The sequence below is a fragment of the Lissotriton vulgaris genome, chromosome 9, assembly GCF_964263255.1.
Source record: "Lissotriton vulgaris chromosome 9, aLisVul1.2, whole genome shotgun sequence".
Taxonomy (NCBI): Eukaryota; Metazoa; Chordata; class Amphibia; order Caudata; family Salamandridae; genus Lissotriton; species Lissotriton vulgaris.
Window position 1 is genome coordinate 8,505,645 of NC_141697.1, and position 16,908 is coordinate 8,522,552.

A 16,908-nucleotide genomic window follows, 5' to 3' on the forward strand; every position below is an offset into this window, starting at 1 on the left:
CCCGTCCACGACCGGAAGAGGCTGGGCTGGGCCGTCCGTGCCCGTCCGCGACCGGGAGAGGCTGGGCTGGGCCGTCCATGCCCGTCCACGACCGGAAGAGACTGGGCTGGGCCGTCCGTGCCCGTCCGCGACCGGGAGGGGCTGGGCTGGGCCGTCCATGCCCATCCGCGACCGGGAGAGGCTGGGCTGGGCCGTCCGTGCCCGTCCGCGACCGGAAGAGGCTGGGCTGGGCCGTCCGTGCCCGTCCGAGACCGTCCGCGACCGGGAGAGGCTGGGCTGGGCCGTCCGTGCCCGTCCGCGACCGGGAGAGGCTGGGCTGGGCCGTCCGTGCCCGTCCGCGACCGGAAGAGGCTGGGCTGGGCGTCCGTGCCCGTCCGTGCCCGTCCGCGACCGTCCGTGACTGGAAGAGGCTGGGCTGGGCCGTCCGTGCCCGGAAGTGGCTGGGCTGGGCCGTCCGTGACCATCCGCGACTGGAAGAGGCTGGCCTGGGCCGTCCGTGCCCGTCCGTGCCCGGAAGAGGCTGGGCTGGGCCGCCCCTCTTTCGCCCGCTCTACTGTGCATTAAGGAATTTGGGTCAGTGAACACGAACTTTAAGTGGAACTTTAACGGGTGTTGTTTTTTCTGTCTTTTTGTGTTATCTGCCTTTGGACTATTTATAAATAATGAATAGGGGCCAAATTAAAGGGGCTGGGGGACTAGGCGCTGTGGGCGCTCTTGACGCCTTCTTTATCTGGGCTGAATTGGAATTACTTCAGGAGATAGAGAAGGCTCAAAGGAGGCTGTCCCTGGATTTTAATCGGGCCCCTGTGGGAACATTTCAGATTGGTTCCGTATTGGCTTCAGACACAGTTGAAACAAGGGAGGTACAAGATGTCCATGAGGTTCAGATACACCAACCAGCGTCTGCATCTCCGGTTGTAGCCCTGGATGCCTCATCCCTTGTGGCGGAGAACTCTTTTTCTAACCAACCTACCCCCTCGAAAATTCTTACTCGTCAGCAACGATTAGCACATGCAGGGAAAGGCGGCGTCGCTGTCAGCATCTACGCTACAGCGAAGAAAAGGAAGGCAGGTAGTATCCCAGTTACCTCACACCAGGCCAGCAAGGTGCCAAAAACCAGAGGTACTAAGGGGAGGAAGGGTCGTTTGCCAAAGACTGTTACCCCAAGCAAACATAGTTCTTCAAGTGTGATTTCACAGGGTTCTCCCAGGCAGGTGCAGTCTGACGTGGAAGACCGTATAGTAGCAAAAATCGAAGAGAAATTACTGTCCATATTAAACCTATTTGTACCAAACTCGAGGATACAGATTGCAGATTGAGCAAAATTGAGAACCAACTATGTTGGCCTCAATGCATCCCGGCTGGGGGAGGGCTAAAAGGGCCAACTGGCCGGACCAGGGAACCAGCCACGGCACAAAACAAACCGTTCACAGGGCCTGGTAGAGGGCAAATTTCCGACACCCAAGCCCCCCCCCCACCCCGAGTAGAGAGAAGTATTATGGTCGGCTCTCGTGTCAACATGAGCAGAAGGCCCGGCCTAAGTAAGGGTATATCTCGAGGAGCAGTCCGGGGAACAAATAGAGCTAACCAGTTTAATCTACCCCCTGAGGCCATTCCTTACACTGTCATCTTATCAAATGTCCCGCCGTTGCAACCAGGAATGGAGGAACACTGGACATCCCTTAGAAATAAAGCTCTCCACCATTTGGATAATCTAACTGGGCTTGGTAGCTGTGTGTTTAGAGATTTTAAAATGACCCGCAGAATTCCCTGGATCGGGGACTGTGTGAAATTGAATAGTGCGGATTGTGTGGTACTAAATTTTGGATCCCCGCAAATTGTCAAACTGATTCTTGAGAGGGCAGGGACTAGGAACCTGAGTGGTCGAGGCATTAACATTTGACCTTTGGGGTTCTTTTACCGAAACATCACACCAACAGAAAGAAGCTGGACGGAGTTAACAGACAGAATACAACCCCAGGGCTCAAATGAATTTATTGTCCCAACATATAACAGATTTGAGACATTCACTGATCTAGAGGAGATAGACTGGCCGGGTTCTCCAGTACTAACAAAGGCCACTGTCGATAGCGGCCTAGTCACAAACAAGGAGTTTTCAGTATCAGGCTCTCCGATAAGGAACACTCACGCAGGGACAAGGAGGCTTAGTTGGAACATCGCGGGACTAAACAACAAATCCGAGGATGCCAGGCGGAGGGACTGCCTAACTGAGTGCGATATTATTGGGTTGCAGGAAACTTGGGACACTAATAATACGTTTCATTTGGATGGTTACACAGCTTACTGGTCACCGGCAATAGCTTCCTCCACGGGGAGGGCTAAGGGTGGGCTACTGACTTTGATCTCCCTAAAAATTGAGGGCACTCATACTAAAGTGGAGACCGGTACACCTTGCTGCTTGGCTGTACACATTTTAACCAGGGATGCTGGCATTTGGCTTATTGTCAATTTTCATAACTCTTTTGAAAAATCATTTTTAAATGGACATTTAGTTTGACTACATGATTTTTTGGAATAAGATAGAAAAGAAAACACAAATTGTTTTTCGTTTTTTGTGCTGGGCGATTTTAATGTTCACTGTCGTAAAGAGAATTGTCATGTTTGGGAAAGTTTGGGACCGACCGATCAAGATAATATACATTTGGAGCTCTCGCCACAAGGACTTTATTTGGAGGAACTGGTAGCAGAAAATGACTTGATTTACCCAAAGTCAACCGATGGGGATTTGTTAGGCCCAACCTTTAAGGGCAAGGGCACTGGGTCAATTATTCATTATATTTTTGTAAGCACTGCACTGGCCAATAGGGTAAGTGGGTACTTTGTATCCTGGTCCACGTTCAGTGATCACAATCCTGTTACACTGACCATGGTGGACGATTTAAAGAAAAAGGAAAAAATCAACAGAACAGTGGGTAACCTAGATACACGGCCCACAGACCAAGCCCGTCGATTAAAATGGCGTCGGGGAGTGCCCCATGAGTTTCATGCTAACTTACTAGCCAAGGTTGGTCATGAAATGTCTATTTGTTTAAAAGAGGGCAATGTGGACGAGGATGTCCTGGTGGCATACTCTAAAATCTGTGTCCAGATTGACAGGGACCTCAAACTGCCATGCAAAGGACAAGACAGGGCTGGGAGAGATGGTTCGACCACAATTGTTCTGTAGCTCATCGGACGTTGTTGGCCGCACTGAAATCCACTCCACCAGATAAACTAGCCATAGCTGAACTAAGGGGGCATTCTGTGGCAGTTTTTTTATAGTGCTTGCCAACGTTTCCCAATGTGTGGCACTGAAGCATTGACTTACAATAGTCAGCAAGGTATGGCATGTGTAGGGCGGGTGGTTGGAAGTGTTTTTCTTTGGTTTGTAATCCTATGTGGGAAGCATTTCCTTGTTTTGCCCTGTGAACCTACGAAATTAGGCTTAAAGTAAAGGAAGCTGGGCGTGGGGGACTCCTGGAAAAATGTACGAGTTGTTTGGCCTTTAGTTAGTAGCTCACAACAATTTTCACTGATCCAAAGTAGCTCTCACTACAGAAAAGGTTGGAGACCCCTGATCTAGGGTATCTACGTTCCCGTATTTAGGAGTTTTATTTGATGACCAGGGCTCTTGGGGAACTCAAATCTTAGCTATAAGAAATGTCTTGGCCAGAGCTACATCTGCCGTCTTAGGCTTCACTCGTAAACTGGGAGCCAGACCAATGAAAGCCCTCCCGAAAATATACAGAGCTAAATGCGTCTCCCTTGCAATGTACGGGGCTGACTTGTGGGGAATTAGGAACACGAAGGCCATCCAGGTCGTTGAAGATAGGTTATTTAGGATCATCTTATCTGTCCCGCAATCAACAGCTAGCTATATCGTTCATCAGGAATGCGGAGCTGGTTTTGTTGAAGACTCAATTGCCATGGTACCTCTTTTAAAATCGATTGTGACCTGGTTAAATCCTGAATAAGGGCTAAATCACAAAATTTTAAAAGACTGTTTGGCTCTTGACTATGGGTATCGCATCCCCTGGCTCAAATATGTTCACAACCTGTCAGCAAAACTGGGCAGACCTGAAATATATAATTCACCTGAAAAGCTGCTGAAGGGGGATGTAAAGTGGGTCAAGAATCATATTTGCGAATAGTTACAATAGTTACAATAAAGTAAATTTGACTGACTATTAATATTGGACCCTTACCTGGTGTCTCCCTGCAGTGGGGCACTGAGGGCAGCCTAGAGCCAAGGCCGGCACCCTTGCACCATGCTGTGACACAACACCACGGTGCAAGGGTGTCTGCGTTGCTGGCACCCTTTGTTTTTGCAGGAGAAGGGACTCCTTCCTGCAGAAACATAATCCTCCGAGGCATGTTCTTCCTTCTATGTGTGTGGAATGCAGACCACGTAGAGAGAAGAAATAACAAGAAGAAATAAACATATGTCCCCTCGATACACCTTTGGTAGGAGGGCGTACCAGGTTGACCCAATCCTAGGTTTACTGTTCTTAATAAAACAGAGAATGCACCAAAGTCCACGGGTGGATGTGAGGGACCGCCCGTGCTCCACACATGGAACCTTCCCAACGCAGAGTACTTGTGGCAGCATCTCTCGTTACTCTAGATTGACTGGGCCACCCAGAGCCCCTCGAGATGGCTGTGCAGGGCTCAGTAAATCTGGCTTAAGGGATTGCGTTAACGCAACTCTTTGTAAATCGGGCTCAGTGTGTGAACCCCCAGGATGTGGACCCCAAAGAAGTGCACTCCCCAGGCTGGACTCCCCACAATGTGTACCCCCCAGAATATGTACCACCCAGTGTTGGACTTGGCCCTTCCTGCTGGGTCATCCCTAAACTTTTTGCCTTCTTCCTCCTATATTCTCTCTGACCTGCTTTTGTTGGTTTAATGACTCTGGGCACTTTACCACTGCTGACCAGTGCTAAAGTGCATATGCTCTCCCTGTTTGGTGTCCATGTTTGGCTTATTTGGTTTATTATCAGTCCCCAGTCTAGTGCACCAGGAGTGCCAGGGCTTGTAAATACAAATGCCGCTGGTGGGCTTGCAGCACTGGTTGTGCCACCCACAGAAGCAGCCTCTTAAAATGTGTCTACGGTCTGCCATTGCAGAGCCTGCGTGCAGTCTGGTACTGTCATGCTAACTGCGCAAGTGCACCTACTTGTCGGTCCCCAAGCCTTCCCTTAACTTCACAATAGTCACCCCTATGGTAGGCCCAAGGGCAGGGAGCATTGTAAGCATAAGGTAGGACAAGCCCTGATGAGTGTGGCATGTCCTAATAGTGAATTACAGCCAATTTCGTTTTTCACTATTTTAAGGCTACCTGTTCTCATAGGCCAGAATGGGCTGCTGGAATTATTACACTCTATAATCCCAGCATGCCCAGGGAACATGGTAGAAAATAAAGTTTAGTATGCCTGAACTAGGAATAATAAAATACTTCTTTTAGTAAAGTTTATTTTAATATCCTGTGTTTGCAAATGCTACTTTTAGAAAGCTAGCATTTGCTTGCCTAACCATTTCAGCCCGCCTCTGCTCTTATGTGTATCTGCTGTCTGGGTTGTGTGAGTGACAGGGCTGGGGATGACGGGTGGTGAATAGGATGATTACACCAGAGTAGGTGGGGGGAGTGCCCCTTGACTCTGAATAGGGCTGTGCTCTGCCACCACAATGCTGGCTCCGCCCCCTGGGGAGCGACTGATGACTCTGCCCTGCACCTGGCCCAGGAAGAGGGAGGACTGTCAACAGAGTGATCCTGGCTGTACTTGTCAACTCAATACCGGCTCCACCCCCTGGAGAGCGTCTGATGTCTCTGCCCTGCTCACTGAAAGGAGAAACCAGAGCCTGCAAAACAAAGTGCTCAGAGACTGACTGGATTAGGCAAAGGCCCCCCTCGCCAGCAAGAACAAAAGAAATGTCCTATAAAAGAAGGAGCCCACTCCTAAGAAATCAGATCCTGTTGACCCCAAGAAGAAGCTCTGCCTGAAGAAAAGGACCTGGGAAAGCTGCATGGAGGACTACTGTCTCTAAACCTGGGAGACTGGCCTGTGGTGGGTGCCTTGCTGCATGAAGGAGAGAAGACAAAGACTGAAAGAGACTTTACTTTATTTTCAACTTGTGCATTTTACTTGAGAAGATCTCCAAGGGCTTGCTTGTGAACTTGCCCCCTGAACTGCGCCCCAGGAACAGTGGGCGCTACCGCCCCCTAAAGAAGGAAGCTGCTGCTGGTGTGATCCTCCCTATCAGCGCTGATCCTGGAGACCCGAGTGCACCTGGGAAGTCGTCCCGCACTCTGAGCGCCTGTGCCCCCACCAGGTCCAAGCACCGTGAACCTGTGGCCCACGAGCTGCCGAACGCACCGCAAAGACTGGTGGCCTCCGAGCTCGCCCCTCCAAGGCATCCCACACTCTGAAGCGCCTGTGCCCCCACCAGGTCCAAGCACGGTGAACCTGTGGCCCCCGAGCTGCACGAACGCACAGCAAAGACTGGTGGCACCCGTACTCGTCCCTCAGAGGAAGAGGCCCTGATCGCAGCATACCGCTGCTGGGATTATCTCCACAGAATGCTCCCCTCTTCAGGACGCTGCCCCTGCCTATAAGCCTGTGTCCCCTAAACATTGCCAACCTCGAGACAAGTGGTCCCGTGGTCTCCGCGCTGCGTCACCCTCCTGGAAGGCACCTCAACGAGGGACGTCTGCCTGGCATCGGCCGCACTGAAGTTTGAAGGACACAAAGGTATTGTGTGCGAAGCGAGCTGCATTTCAGCCCGCGCTGTGTGCTCCGAATTGAATGCCAATCCTGACTGTCCGCTTCTATGTTTTACAAGACACTGGGTGCATCGTACAAATTAATTTAACCCCTTCGCTGCTCATGACGAGCTCAGCTCGTCATGAGGCATGGTTGAGCTTTGCTTATGACGAGCTGAGCTCGTCATGAACAATGGAGTTCACCAAGAGTCAGCACAGGAGGGGAAAACCCCTAGCAGCCAAGGTGTTAACTGAGCCTGAAGTGTGCGCTGAGAACTGGGCGCCTTCAGGTGGATCAACTGTGCCCTTCCCTGGTAGCGGGAGTGTACTCAGAGAGCTTGTGCGCACTGTACCTTGCTAGTACGCCTCGCACTGCCAGCTCTGACTTGTACGCTTGAGACTGAGCCCTCAGTACGCCTCGCCCGTCTCTCGACAACCGACCGCACCGTACGCTTGCTCACGCAGGAAGCGTGAGGTATAGCGGGGCGCCTGCCGGAAAGGGGTATGCACCATACCAAGAGCGCTACGAGGCGCACAAACCTCAAAAGAAGTGAGAACAACCATCATAAGTGCATAATAAGAACTGTGGCACCCTTTTGAAAGTATTGGGACAAATTTACAAGTTACTGGAATCGTTTTGAAGCCTGTATTTTGAAGCCTACTTGAAGATTTTTATAAAAGAGATATATTTTTACAGATTACCAGTCTTGTGTGGCGGGTTGGTACTTATTGTGTATGATATTGCAAATGCTTAACCACATGTACTCCTGATATTAGCCTTGACTGCTCGCGCCACAGTACCTAGAGGGTAAGCAGGGGTTATTTCTGGAGAGTAATCCTTTGCCCTGACTTAGAGGAGAGGGTCCCTGCTTGTCGCAAGTACATGCCTGCGCCAACCAGAGACCCCCAGTTCTACCATTGCTGGCAGCGGTGAGGATCACAGATTTGCATGTGTGGTGTCTATGCAGTAGTTAATGACCATTGCGCAATGATGACAGTCCAGTAACTTAAGCCACATACTCTTTTTTGGATTTATGTTTTACTGAGAGAATCCCCATTTGTTTGAAAAGTCATGCCTGGATCAGTCAGAATGGAAACTGAACCAGAAAGAAGCAGAATGGATTTTGGTAGAGGCCTGTCGCCAGAGGAGTTGACGGACAGGAAGGAGGCCAGAATACATGAAATGAACTTAGCGGAACTGAAATTAAAATGCCAACTGGAGCTAGAATCTAGGAAGTTAGCCCTGGAAGAAATGAAAATGGAGCTTGCGCATGACTTAAGAATGAGGAAACTTGACTTGGAGCTCGAGGGGCTTGAAGCCAGGAGGGCTTCAGCCCGGCAAAAAGAAATATGTGTAGCTCAGAGATTGACCTTTGCTGAGTTGGAGGTGGAGTCCAGCTCAGATGGTGGCAGCAACATTAAGGTAACCAGTGCTGAGAGCATAGTGCGCGCACCTAGAGATATGGAACCTGACTTGGAGGGGGTTAACTTACACCAGGAGGTTCAAGGGCATGAGGTAGCTCCAGTAGTGCGCAGCGACCCTGAAGGGAATAGGGTAGCTGGCGTAGGAGTTCATGGTCCTAGTGGTGGGAGCGATTCCCCCAAGGTTGAGGTCCTGGTGGGTGAGTGTAAGGACCGCCCAGAAGAGTGTGGGTTGTGTGACAGAGACAGTCCGCTACTGTCTGGCCAGTCTCAGAAGGATGGTGTGCAGTATGTGTGTGAGGCGCTGGATGGTGAGGTGAAGGATAGTTTGGTTAACCCTGCTAGGGGGCTGTGTAATCCAATTGTGGGAGAGCATACTTTAGTCCCAGTTTTCCAGAGCTATGCCAACACCTGTTAGAGAGTGAGTTCTCTGACCCCAGGGAGCTCACGTTGGAGGCAGACCTTGTGGTGGATTCCAGAGGGTCTGGAGAGGCATTGGGGTGTGATTCTGTGGGGAGTGGCTCAGGTATCTTCCAGCCCAGAGTGGTGGAAGTGGCGCAGAGTAGCCCAGCTAGGTCCTGTAGTAGTGAGAGAGGTGTAGGGCCTAATGTCCTGTCCTTAAGGGGAAGGAGTGAGAATGTGTTTCGTCCCGGTAGTGCCCAACCTCAGCCTCATAGCCTGGATGGTTCTTTAAGGGAACACCAGGTGGGGAGCCTAGGCTGTCCGGATGAGTCACCAGCTGAGGGGGTTCCCCCAGTGGCGAGAGAACGTGGAGGCTCTGTAAACAGAGCTCCAGTAGTTCTGGTGTCTGGCAGTACCCCTCCAGTTAGAAGGGTGCAGAAGTCCAGAAGGAGGGGCGAGAGGGGGAAAGAGTCCCCAGTAGAAGAACCAGTGGGTCAGGGGCCAGCCAGCAGGGCTGCGTCCCCAGTGAATGACCATGGGGACACCACTTCTGTCCTGGGGGATCTTCCCGCACTGTCAGAGGGACAGGGGTTGGGAGATCTGCACCAGGCAGACTATCGCACGCCACATGAGCTATGTGCCACCCTCAGGGGGGGCATGTGTGCTCCCCGGGAAGTCCTGGTATGCCAGGTAAGTGTTCAACTGCAGGGTTGGGTCCCTGAGTTGAGAAGCCAGGTTCAGAGGTTGTCTGACCTGGAGGGCAGGACCACTGTAATCAGTGTCCTGGGCTGACAGGAAGCCCCTCTTCCTATGTTGATGAAAGTAAGCCTCTCTTCCTGTGTGGCTGACAGGAAGCCCCTCTTCCTGTGTTGCTGACAGTATGTTCTTGTCCTGTGCTGCTGACAGTAAACCCCTCTTCCTGTGTTGCTGACAGTAAGCCCCTCTTCCTGTGTTGCTGACAGCAGGCCCCTCTTCCTGTGTTGTTGACAGTCAGCCCCTCTTCCTGTGTTGCTGACAGTAAACCCCTCCTCCTGTGTTGCTGACAGTAATGTTCTTGTCCTATGTTGCTGACAGTAAACCCCTCTTCCTGTGTTGCTGGCAGTAATGTTCTTGTCCTATTTTGCTGACAGTAAATCCCTCTTCCTGTGTTGCTGACAGTAAGCCCCTCTTCCTGTGTTGCTGACAGTAAGCCTCTCTTCCTGTGTTGCTGACAGTAAGCCCCTCTTCCTCTGTGGCTGACAGTAAGCCGCTCTTCCTGTGTTGCTGACAATAAGCTCCTCTTCCTGTGTTGCTGACAGTAAGCCCCTCTTCCTGCGTTGCTGACAGTAAGCCCTTCTTCCCTCTTCCTGTGTTGCTGACAGAAAGGCCCTCTTCCTGTGTTGCTGTCAGTAAGTCCTTCTTCCTGTATTGCTGACAGTAAGCCCCTCTGCCTGTTTTGCTGACAGTAGCCCCTCTTCCTGTGTTGCTGACGGTAAGCCCCTCTTCCTGTGTTGCTGATAGGAAGCCCCTCTTCCTGTGCTGCTGACAGTAAGTCCCTCTTCCTGTGTTACTGACAGTAAGCTCCTCTTCCTGTGTTGCTGACAGGAAACCTCTCTTCCTGTGTTGCTAAGAGTAAGCCCTTCTTCCCTCGTCCTGTGTTGCTGACAGTAAGCCCCTCTTCCTGTGTTGCTGACAGAAAGCCCCTCTTCCTGTGTTGCTGACAGTAAGCCCCCATTCCTGTGTTGCTGACAGTAAGCCCCTCTTCGTGTGTTGCTGACAGTAAGCCCCTCTTCCCTCATCCTGTGTTGCTGACAGTAAGCCCCTCTTCCTGTGATGCTGACAGGAAGCCCCTCTTCCTATGTTGATGAAAGTAAGCCTCTCTTCCTGTGTGGCTGACAGGAAGCCCCTCTTCCTGTGTTGCTGACAGTATGTTCTTGTCCTGTGCTGCTGACAGTAAACCCCTCTTCCTGTGTTGCTGACAGTAAGCCCCTCTTCCTGTGTTGCTGACAGCAGGCCCCTCTTCCTGTGTTGTTGACAGTCAGCCCCTCTTCCTGTGTTGCTGACAGTAAACCCCTCCTCCTGTGTTGCTGACAGTAATGTTCTTGTCCTATGTTGCTGACAGTAAACCCCTCTTCCTGTGTTGCTGGCAGTAATGTTCTTGTCCTATTTTGCTGACAGTAAATCCCTCTTCCTGTGTTGCTGACAGTAAGCCCCTCTTCCTGTGTTGCTGACAGTATGCTCTTGTCCTGGGTTGCTGACAGTAAGCCACTCTTCCTGTGTTGCTGATAGTATGCCCCTCTTCCTGTGTTGCTGACAGTAAACCCCTCCTCCTGTGTTGCTGACAGTAATGTTATTGTCCTGTGTTGCTGACAGTAAACCCCTCTTCCTGTGTTGCTGGCAGTAATGTTCTCGTCCTATTTTGCTGACAGTAAACCCTCTTCCTGTGTTGCTGACAGTAAGCCCCTCTTCCTGTGTTGCTGACAGTAAGCCCCTCTTCCTGTGTTGCTGATAGTAAGCCCCTCTTCCTGTATTGCTGATAGTAAGCCCCTCTTCCTGTGTTGCTGACAGTATGCTCTTGTCCTGTGTTGCCGACAGTAAATCCCTCTTCCTGTGTTGCTGACAGTAATGTTCTTGTCCTATGTGGCTCACAGTGAAGCCTTTTCCCCCCCTGGTTCCTATGACGGGTACTTCTCTGGTTCCGTGTGGTACTCACCGGAGGTTCTCGTCAATGTTCTCGGCCTTGATCTCCTCCTGGAGCCTGCGGCTGTATTTGGGGTCCCCATTGTGACTCATCCGTTGTAGCCAATCAGGGAGGTCCGGAGCGATGGCAAACCTTCCGATGACCAGTCCAATCACGAACACGGTGACGACAGCAAAGGAGGCGGCCACAACTTTAATGAGGGTGGCCATATCTTCCTGAAGGTCAGACCTTACAGACACACCACAGCAGGGGTGCAGGAGAACACCAGGGGACCGCTGAAAGGAGTCTGTCCACACCAAGCTGTATCAACACAACATCAGGAGAACGTTAAACCACCAACCACACCAGGCTCTGCCAACACCACCCCAAAAAAAACATCCCACATCATTTCAAAGCAGGCAGCAGTGCCAACTCACAAACAAGGAACCCTCAAGCCGCTATAGCTGAAATAGCAGCATTTGTAAAGCGCACAGCTATCTGTGTCCCGGCGCTGGGGGCCGTCGGGAAGATTATGCGATCGAGTCACATGGTGCTGGGCTGACCTGCCGCCGGAGCCGGGGATGGAACCGTGAACCCTGCGGTCCGGAGTCAGGCACTCTGGCCACTGCGCCACATCTCTTCCACACACCAGTCTTTGTGCACACAACATCAGGAGACCGGTCACCTTCTGACCATGACAACCTTGCAAACACAAAACCAGAGACTCCATCAGTTTTCTGCCCACTCTGTGTGTTGTGCCAGTGAAGTGAAGAGACAAGTAGAGATGTCTCCAAAGAGGGGGCTTTGCCAACACAGCACAAGAGACATTCAAACTCCGGCTTATAAAGTCTGCACCGGTGCAACGCCAGGGACTGGTTCAGGGTTCTGTCGATGCCAAGCGTTGCCAACGTGAAGCTGAACAAACCTTGACCGCTGCACAAAGCAGGCTACAGCAGGAGAGGACCAGGGGAACTTCAAACATGTGTCAACACCAGACGTGGCCAAAACCGCGCCAAGATCTGCAGACTTCAGCTCAATGAGGCTGCCAGGTCACAGCACTAAGCAAACCTCAACCCTCGGCTCACACACACCTGTGACATCACCCCTAAAACCTTACACCCCAAAGACACCTCAACAGCACGCCGACGGATGGGTGAACCAGGGACATTAAACGTCAGTTTCATGAGGCAATATGTCCCAGGATACGGTGCAAACCTGCACATCAAAGAGACCGTCAATTAAGGAAGCACCCGCTCAACCAGGGGGTTACAGGGCGGGATTACGATTTTAAACAGACTTGTTACATTTGAAAGGCAACGGTACTGTGCAGGGTTGGATTGGGATTGAAAATCGGCCCGGGCACGCCCCCCCAAAAAAATCGGCCCACATTTGCATAATCACTCCTCAAATCACTACTTTGGCGTAATCTTATAAAAAAACTTTAGGGGGGTTTTAAAAAAAGCATGCGTTAGTTTACACTGGTGAAACAAGTGAGGGCAATTCTACTCAGGCCCCTGCCCCCGCTCAGTATGTGCACACATTAATGGGCCGGCCAGCGAGACAAAGGGAGTGACACCTCTGCCTGTTGCTAAACGGAGGTAATGAGCGCCCATCTGCCTCTAGAAAGACCACTCAGACACCCACTGGGCCGCCGGCTGTATTCGAACAATAGAGACAGCGCCCAAATGGCCCCCAAAACTGCTCAAAAAAGCAGCCCACAGCAGAACCCGGACACCGGCCCCTCGGGCATTGCCCGAATGCCCGCGTTACCATTCCGACGCTGGTACTGTGTATTTGGAATGCAGCGGCTTAAAATTAATGCCATGAAGGCTCTCAGCAATAAGACAATGGAGAATAAGAGGCAGAACCAAGAATATTCCAAGTCCCGGATGAGCAGGAAAGTCAGTGAGAAATCGGACAGGCTCCCTCGGAGCCTCGGAAAGGACCTGGCTCACCCCCAAAATCAAAGGATTTTATGAGAAATCTTCTCCTGGACAATCATTGAAAGTGAAAAATCAATGTGGTTATTTGCTAAAATACCATTTTAGCAAATCAGAACATGGGATTCATAGGTATCATACAGCACCAGCCCACTCCATATATATGGACCAGGCCCCTCTATTTATAACACTTCCTCTTTGTAAAGCGTGAACATTTCACCCCTTTAAGGGTTTCAAGGCGCTCAGGCGTTCGGAGTCTAAAGATGCTGAGCTGAGGTGCTCGAACTGTGATCCCTGGCACCTAAAGTCAGCTGCTCTGGCTACTGCGCCACCCCACTCCTCTGAGCGTGTGCCCTCAAGCTGGTTACAAAAACAGCAGTGACCCACTGAGCGTGACGTGATACTGCGAGCACGCGGAAGAAACATGAGGTAAGATCCTGCAGCGAGCCAAAGTGGAGAGCTGTCTTGGAAAACAGCGTCCATAGGAACGAAACATACCTGACTTGTTGACCGTGTGTAGTAGAGACAATAAGTAGCGCATGTGACATCCATTTTGAACAAGATGGCATCGAGGTCTAGCTGTGGCCTGGTCGCATTAACCAAGAAACATGGGGGCAGATTTACAAGAAAGTGACTCAGTGCGTGCTTGTTAGAATTGGGGGTCTCTGGTTGGAACAGGTATGCACTTGTGACAAGCAGGGACCCTCTCCTCTAGTCAGGGTAAGGGAACTATCCCTTAAGAATAACCCCTGCTCACCCTTTAGGTTGCCTGGCACGAGCAGACAAGGCTAATCTTCAGGGCGCTGTCAGTTAAGCATTTATGACCACATACAGTAAAATCACAGACCCACCACAAATGGATACCAGGTGTAGGTTTTGTTTAAAAAATATGTGTACTTTATATAAAAATAAGGTTCTATACAGGTTTACTTTGACAAGACCAAAATAACGATTTAAAACTGGGGCCACAATACTTGGGAGAAAAGAGTTCTTGGATGTTCTTTAAAAAGGCTGGTTTGGGGGTCCTGTGTGCTTTGCATGAGTTTGGCGACCCCTTTCTTGATGAGTTAGTACCTTTAACAAAGGGATTCCAATGTTGCGGACCCTGCGGTTCGAGTCGCACTGTTCCTGAAAGGCAGGAGTCCGTGTCGCACAGAGGGACAGGCGGGCCCGGGACGAGGTAGTCCAGCTCGGTCAGAGGGCCTCGAAGTATGAGGTGAAGGAGCAGGACTGTGGAGCGGGGTAGACGATCCGGAGCGCAGGCGTCCAGGGAGCGAGGCGTCTGTGCAATGCATTCTTCTACAGTACGCGCTGTGAGGGAGATCGTATCTTGCGCGATCCGATGTGCGTTTCAGGTACGCATCATACCGGGTTGGGCGACGCCACAGGCGGGTCCGGTGCGAAGTGCAGGTACAGAGGCGGCACCTAGCAACGGGTACGGATGGTACAGGCGCTCGCTCTTGGTGCGGCGCGAACGCCTCTGAGGTACGAACCGTACCTTCCGTTTGAGTTGCGGCGGACAATGCGGGTGATCTCCCACAAGGCCGGAGCGGGGCAGGAGGCGACTGGTGCGCTTCCAGCAGGCGGGCGTTTCTCGCCTCCCAAAGGCTCCGGGTTATTTCCAGCAGCTGGGGCGACCAAGGTGTGCGGCTCAGAGGAGGAGGGGGACAGGGTGTGGACGGCCCAGCTCAGGGGAGAGCGGTGCAGCTCGAGGTGGGGGCAGCCAGGCACGGGCTGCAAAGGGGGGTGAGCGAGGCACACTTCAGGTGGGGCTCCAGCGGCGCAGGGAGATCAGACAAGTCCCAGCAACTTGGCAGGGAAGGCAGATAGAGTCCAATGCTCCCAGGACTCTGGTCAGGGGGCAAGTTCAATTCCAAGCCCTTGGAGATTGTTTTAGGCACAAATGCTACAAAGTACTTCCTGGTCTTTTCCTCTCCTTTCTCAGCAAGGCACCACTGCAGGTTAGTCCCCCAGGTTCTGGGACAGTCTTTCCACCTTCAGCTTCTCTTGGTCTCTTGTTCCTTCTAGTCGGGCCGAGGTTCTTCGTGGTCAAAACAGGATCTGATTTGTTAGGAGCAGAGCTCCTCTTTTTATACACAGTTTATTTTGTTATTTCAGGCCTGGGGGCCTTTGCATAGTTCAATTCAGCTCTGGAGCACTTTTTCTTTTGCAGACTCTGGATTCTCCTTTCAGTGAGCAGGGCAGGGACCTCAGACGCTCCGCAGGAGCTGGAGCCAGCATTGTGTTGATAAGTACAGTCCAGGAGCACTCTGTTGACAGTCTTCCCCTCACTCTTCACAAAGTGCAGGGCAGAGTCATCAGTCCCTCCCCAGGGGGCGGAGACAGCATTGATGTGGCAGAGCACAGCCCTATTCAGAGTCAAGGGGCACACCCCCCACCCATCCTGGTGTAATCCCTCTATTCACCACCTGTCATCCCCCAGCCCTGTCACTCACACAACCCAGACAGCACATACACATCCTAGCAGAGGCGGGCTGAAATGGTCAGGCAAGCAAAGGCTAACTTTATAAAAGTAGACTTTGCAAACACAGGATTTTAAAATAAACTTTACTAAAAGAAGTATTTTATTATTCTGAGTTCAGGCATACTAAACTTGACTTTCTACCATGTTCCCTGAGCCTGCTGGGATTATAGATTGTAATAATTCAGCAGCCCATTCTGGCCTATGAGAACAGGTAGCCTTACAATAGTGAAAAACGAAAATGGCTGTAATTCACCATTAGGACATGCCACACACATCAGGGCTTGTCCCACCTTATGCTAACAATGCACCCTGCCCTCTGGCCTACCATAGGGGTGACTAATGTGAAGTTAAGAGAAGGTTTTAGGGACTGGCAAGAAGGTGTACTTGCGCAGTCAGCATGACAGTACCGGACTGCACGCAGGTCCTGCAATGGCAGACCTTAGACACATCTTAAAGGGCTGCTTCTGTGGGTGGCACAACCAGCGCTGCAGGCCCACTAGAAGCATTTGTATTTACAAGCCCTGGCACTCCTGGTGCACTTTATTGGGGACTGACAGTAAACCAAATAAGCCAATCATGGAAATCAATTATATGTACACTTTTCATAGGGAGCACTTGCACTGTGGCACTGATTGGCAGTGGCACAGTGCCCTGAGCAGCTAACACCAGCAAAACATCTGAGGCACATCAGCAAAAAGTGGAAGAGAGACTCACGCCAAGGTGCCAGGTCTAACACGTGTCCCCTCCAGCTGAAATATGGGGAGAACTACCCTACCCCAGGGAGTTCTCATCACTAAGGCGGAAAAATCTGGACAGACCGTCAGCATTGGCGTGATATATGCCAGCTTGATGTTCCACCGTGAAGTCCATACCCTGTAGGGAGATGGACCACCTCAACAGCTTTGGGTTCTCAGCCCTCATTTCCATCAACCATCAGAGGCACCTGTGGTCTGTCTGAACCCGGAAGTGAGACCCAAACAAGTAGGGTCTTAGCTTCTTCAGTGCCCAGACCACAGCAAATGCTTCTCGCTCAATTGCACTCCACCTCTGTTCCAGTGGAAGTAACCTCCTACTGATGAAGGCCACAGGTTGGTCCCAGCCCTCCTCTATCATCTGTGAGAGAACAGCCCCTACACCATGCTCTGAAGCGTCTGTTTGCACTAGGAATTCTTTAGAGAAGTCAGGAGCCAGGAGCACGGGCGCCGTGCACATGGCAGTCTTCAGGGTGTCAAAAGCTTTC

At 51.4% G+C, this 16,908-nt stretch overlaps 1 protein-coding gene across 1 annotated transcript in view; it reads right to left on the bottom strand.

Annotated features, from left to right (window-relative positions):
• The window catches only part of LOC147689525 (glutamate carboxypeptidase 2-like), a 442,929-nt gene that overhangs the window by 415,065 nt on the left and 10,956 nt on the right, over positions 1 to 16,908 (bottom strand). The window contains exon 2 of the mRNA XM_086936914.1: positions 11,277 to 11,564. Within this exon, the coding sequence (XP_086793040.1) occupies positions 11,277 to 11,473 (197 nt within the window). The 5' untranslated portion in view covers positions 11,474 to 11,564. The remainder of the gene's footprint in view (positions 1 to 11,276; positions 11,565 to 16,908) is intronic.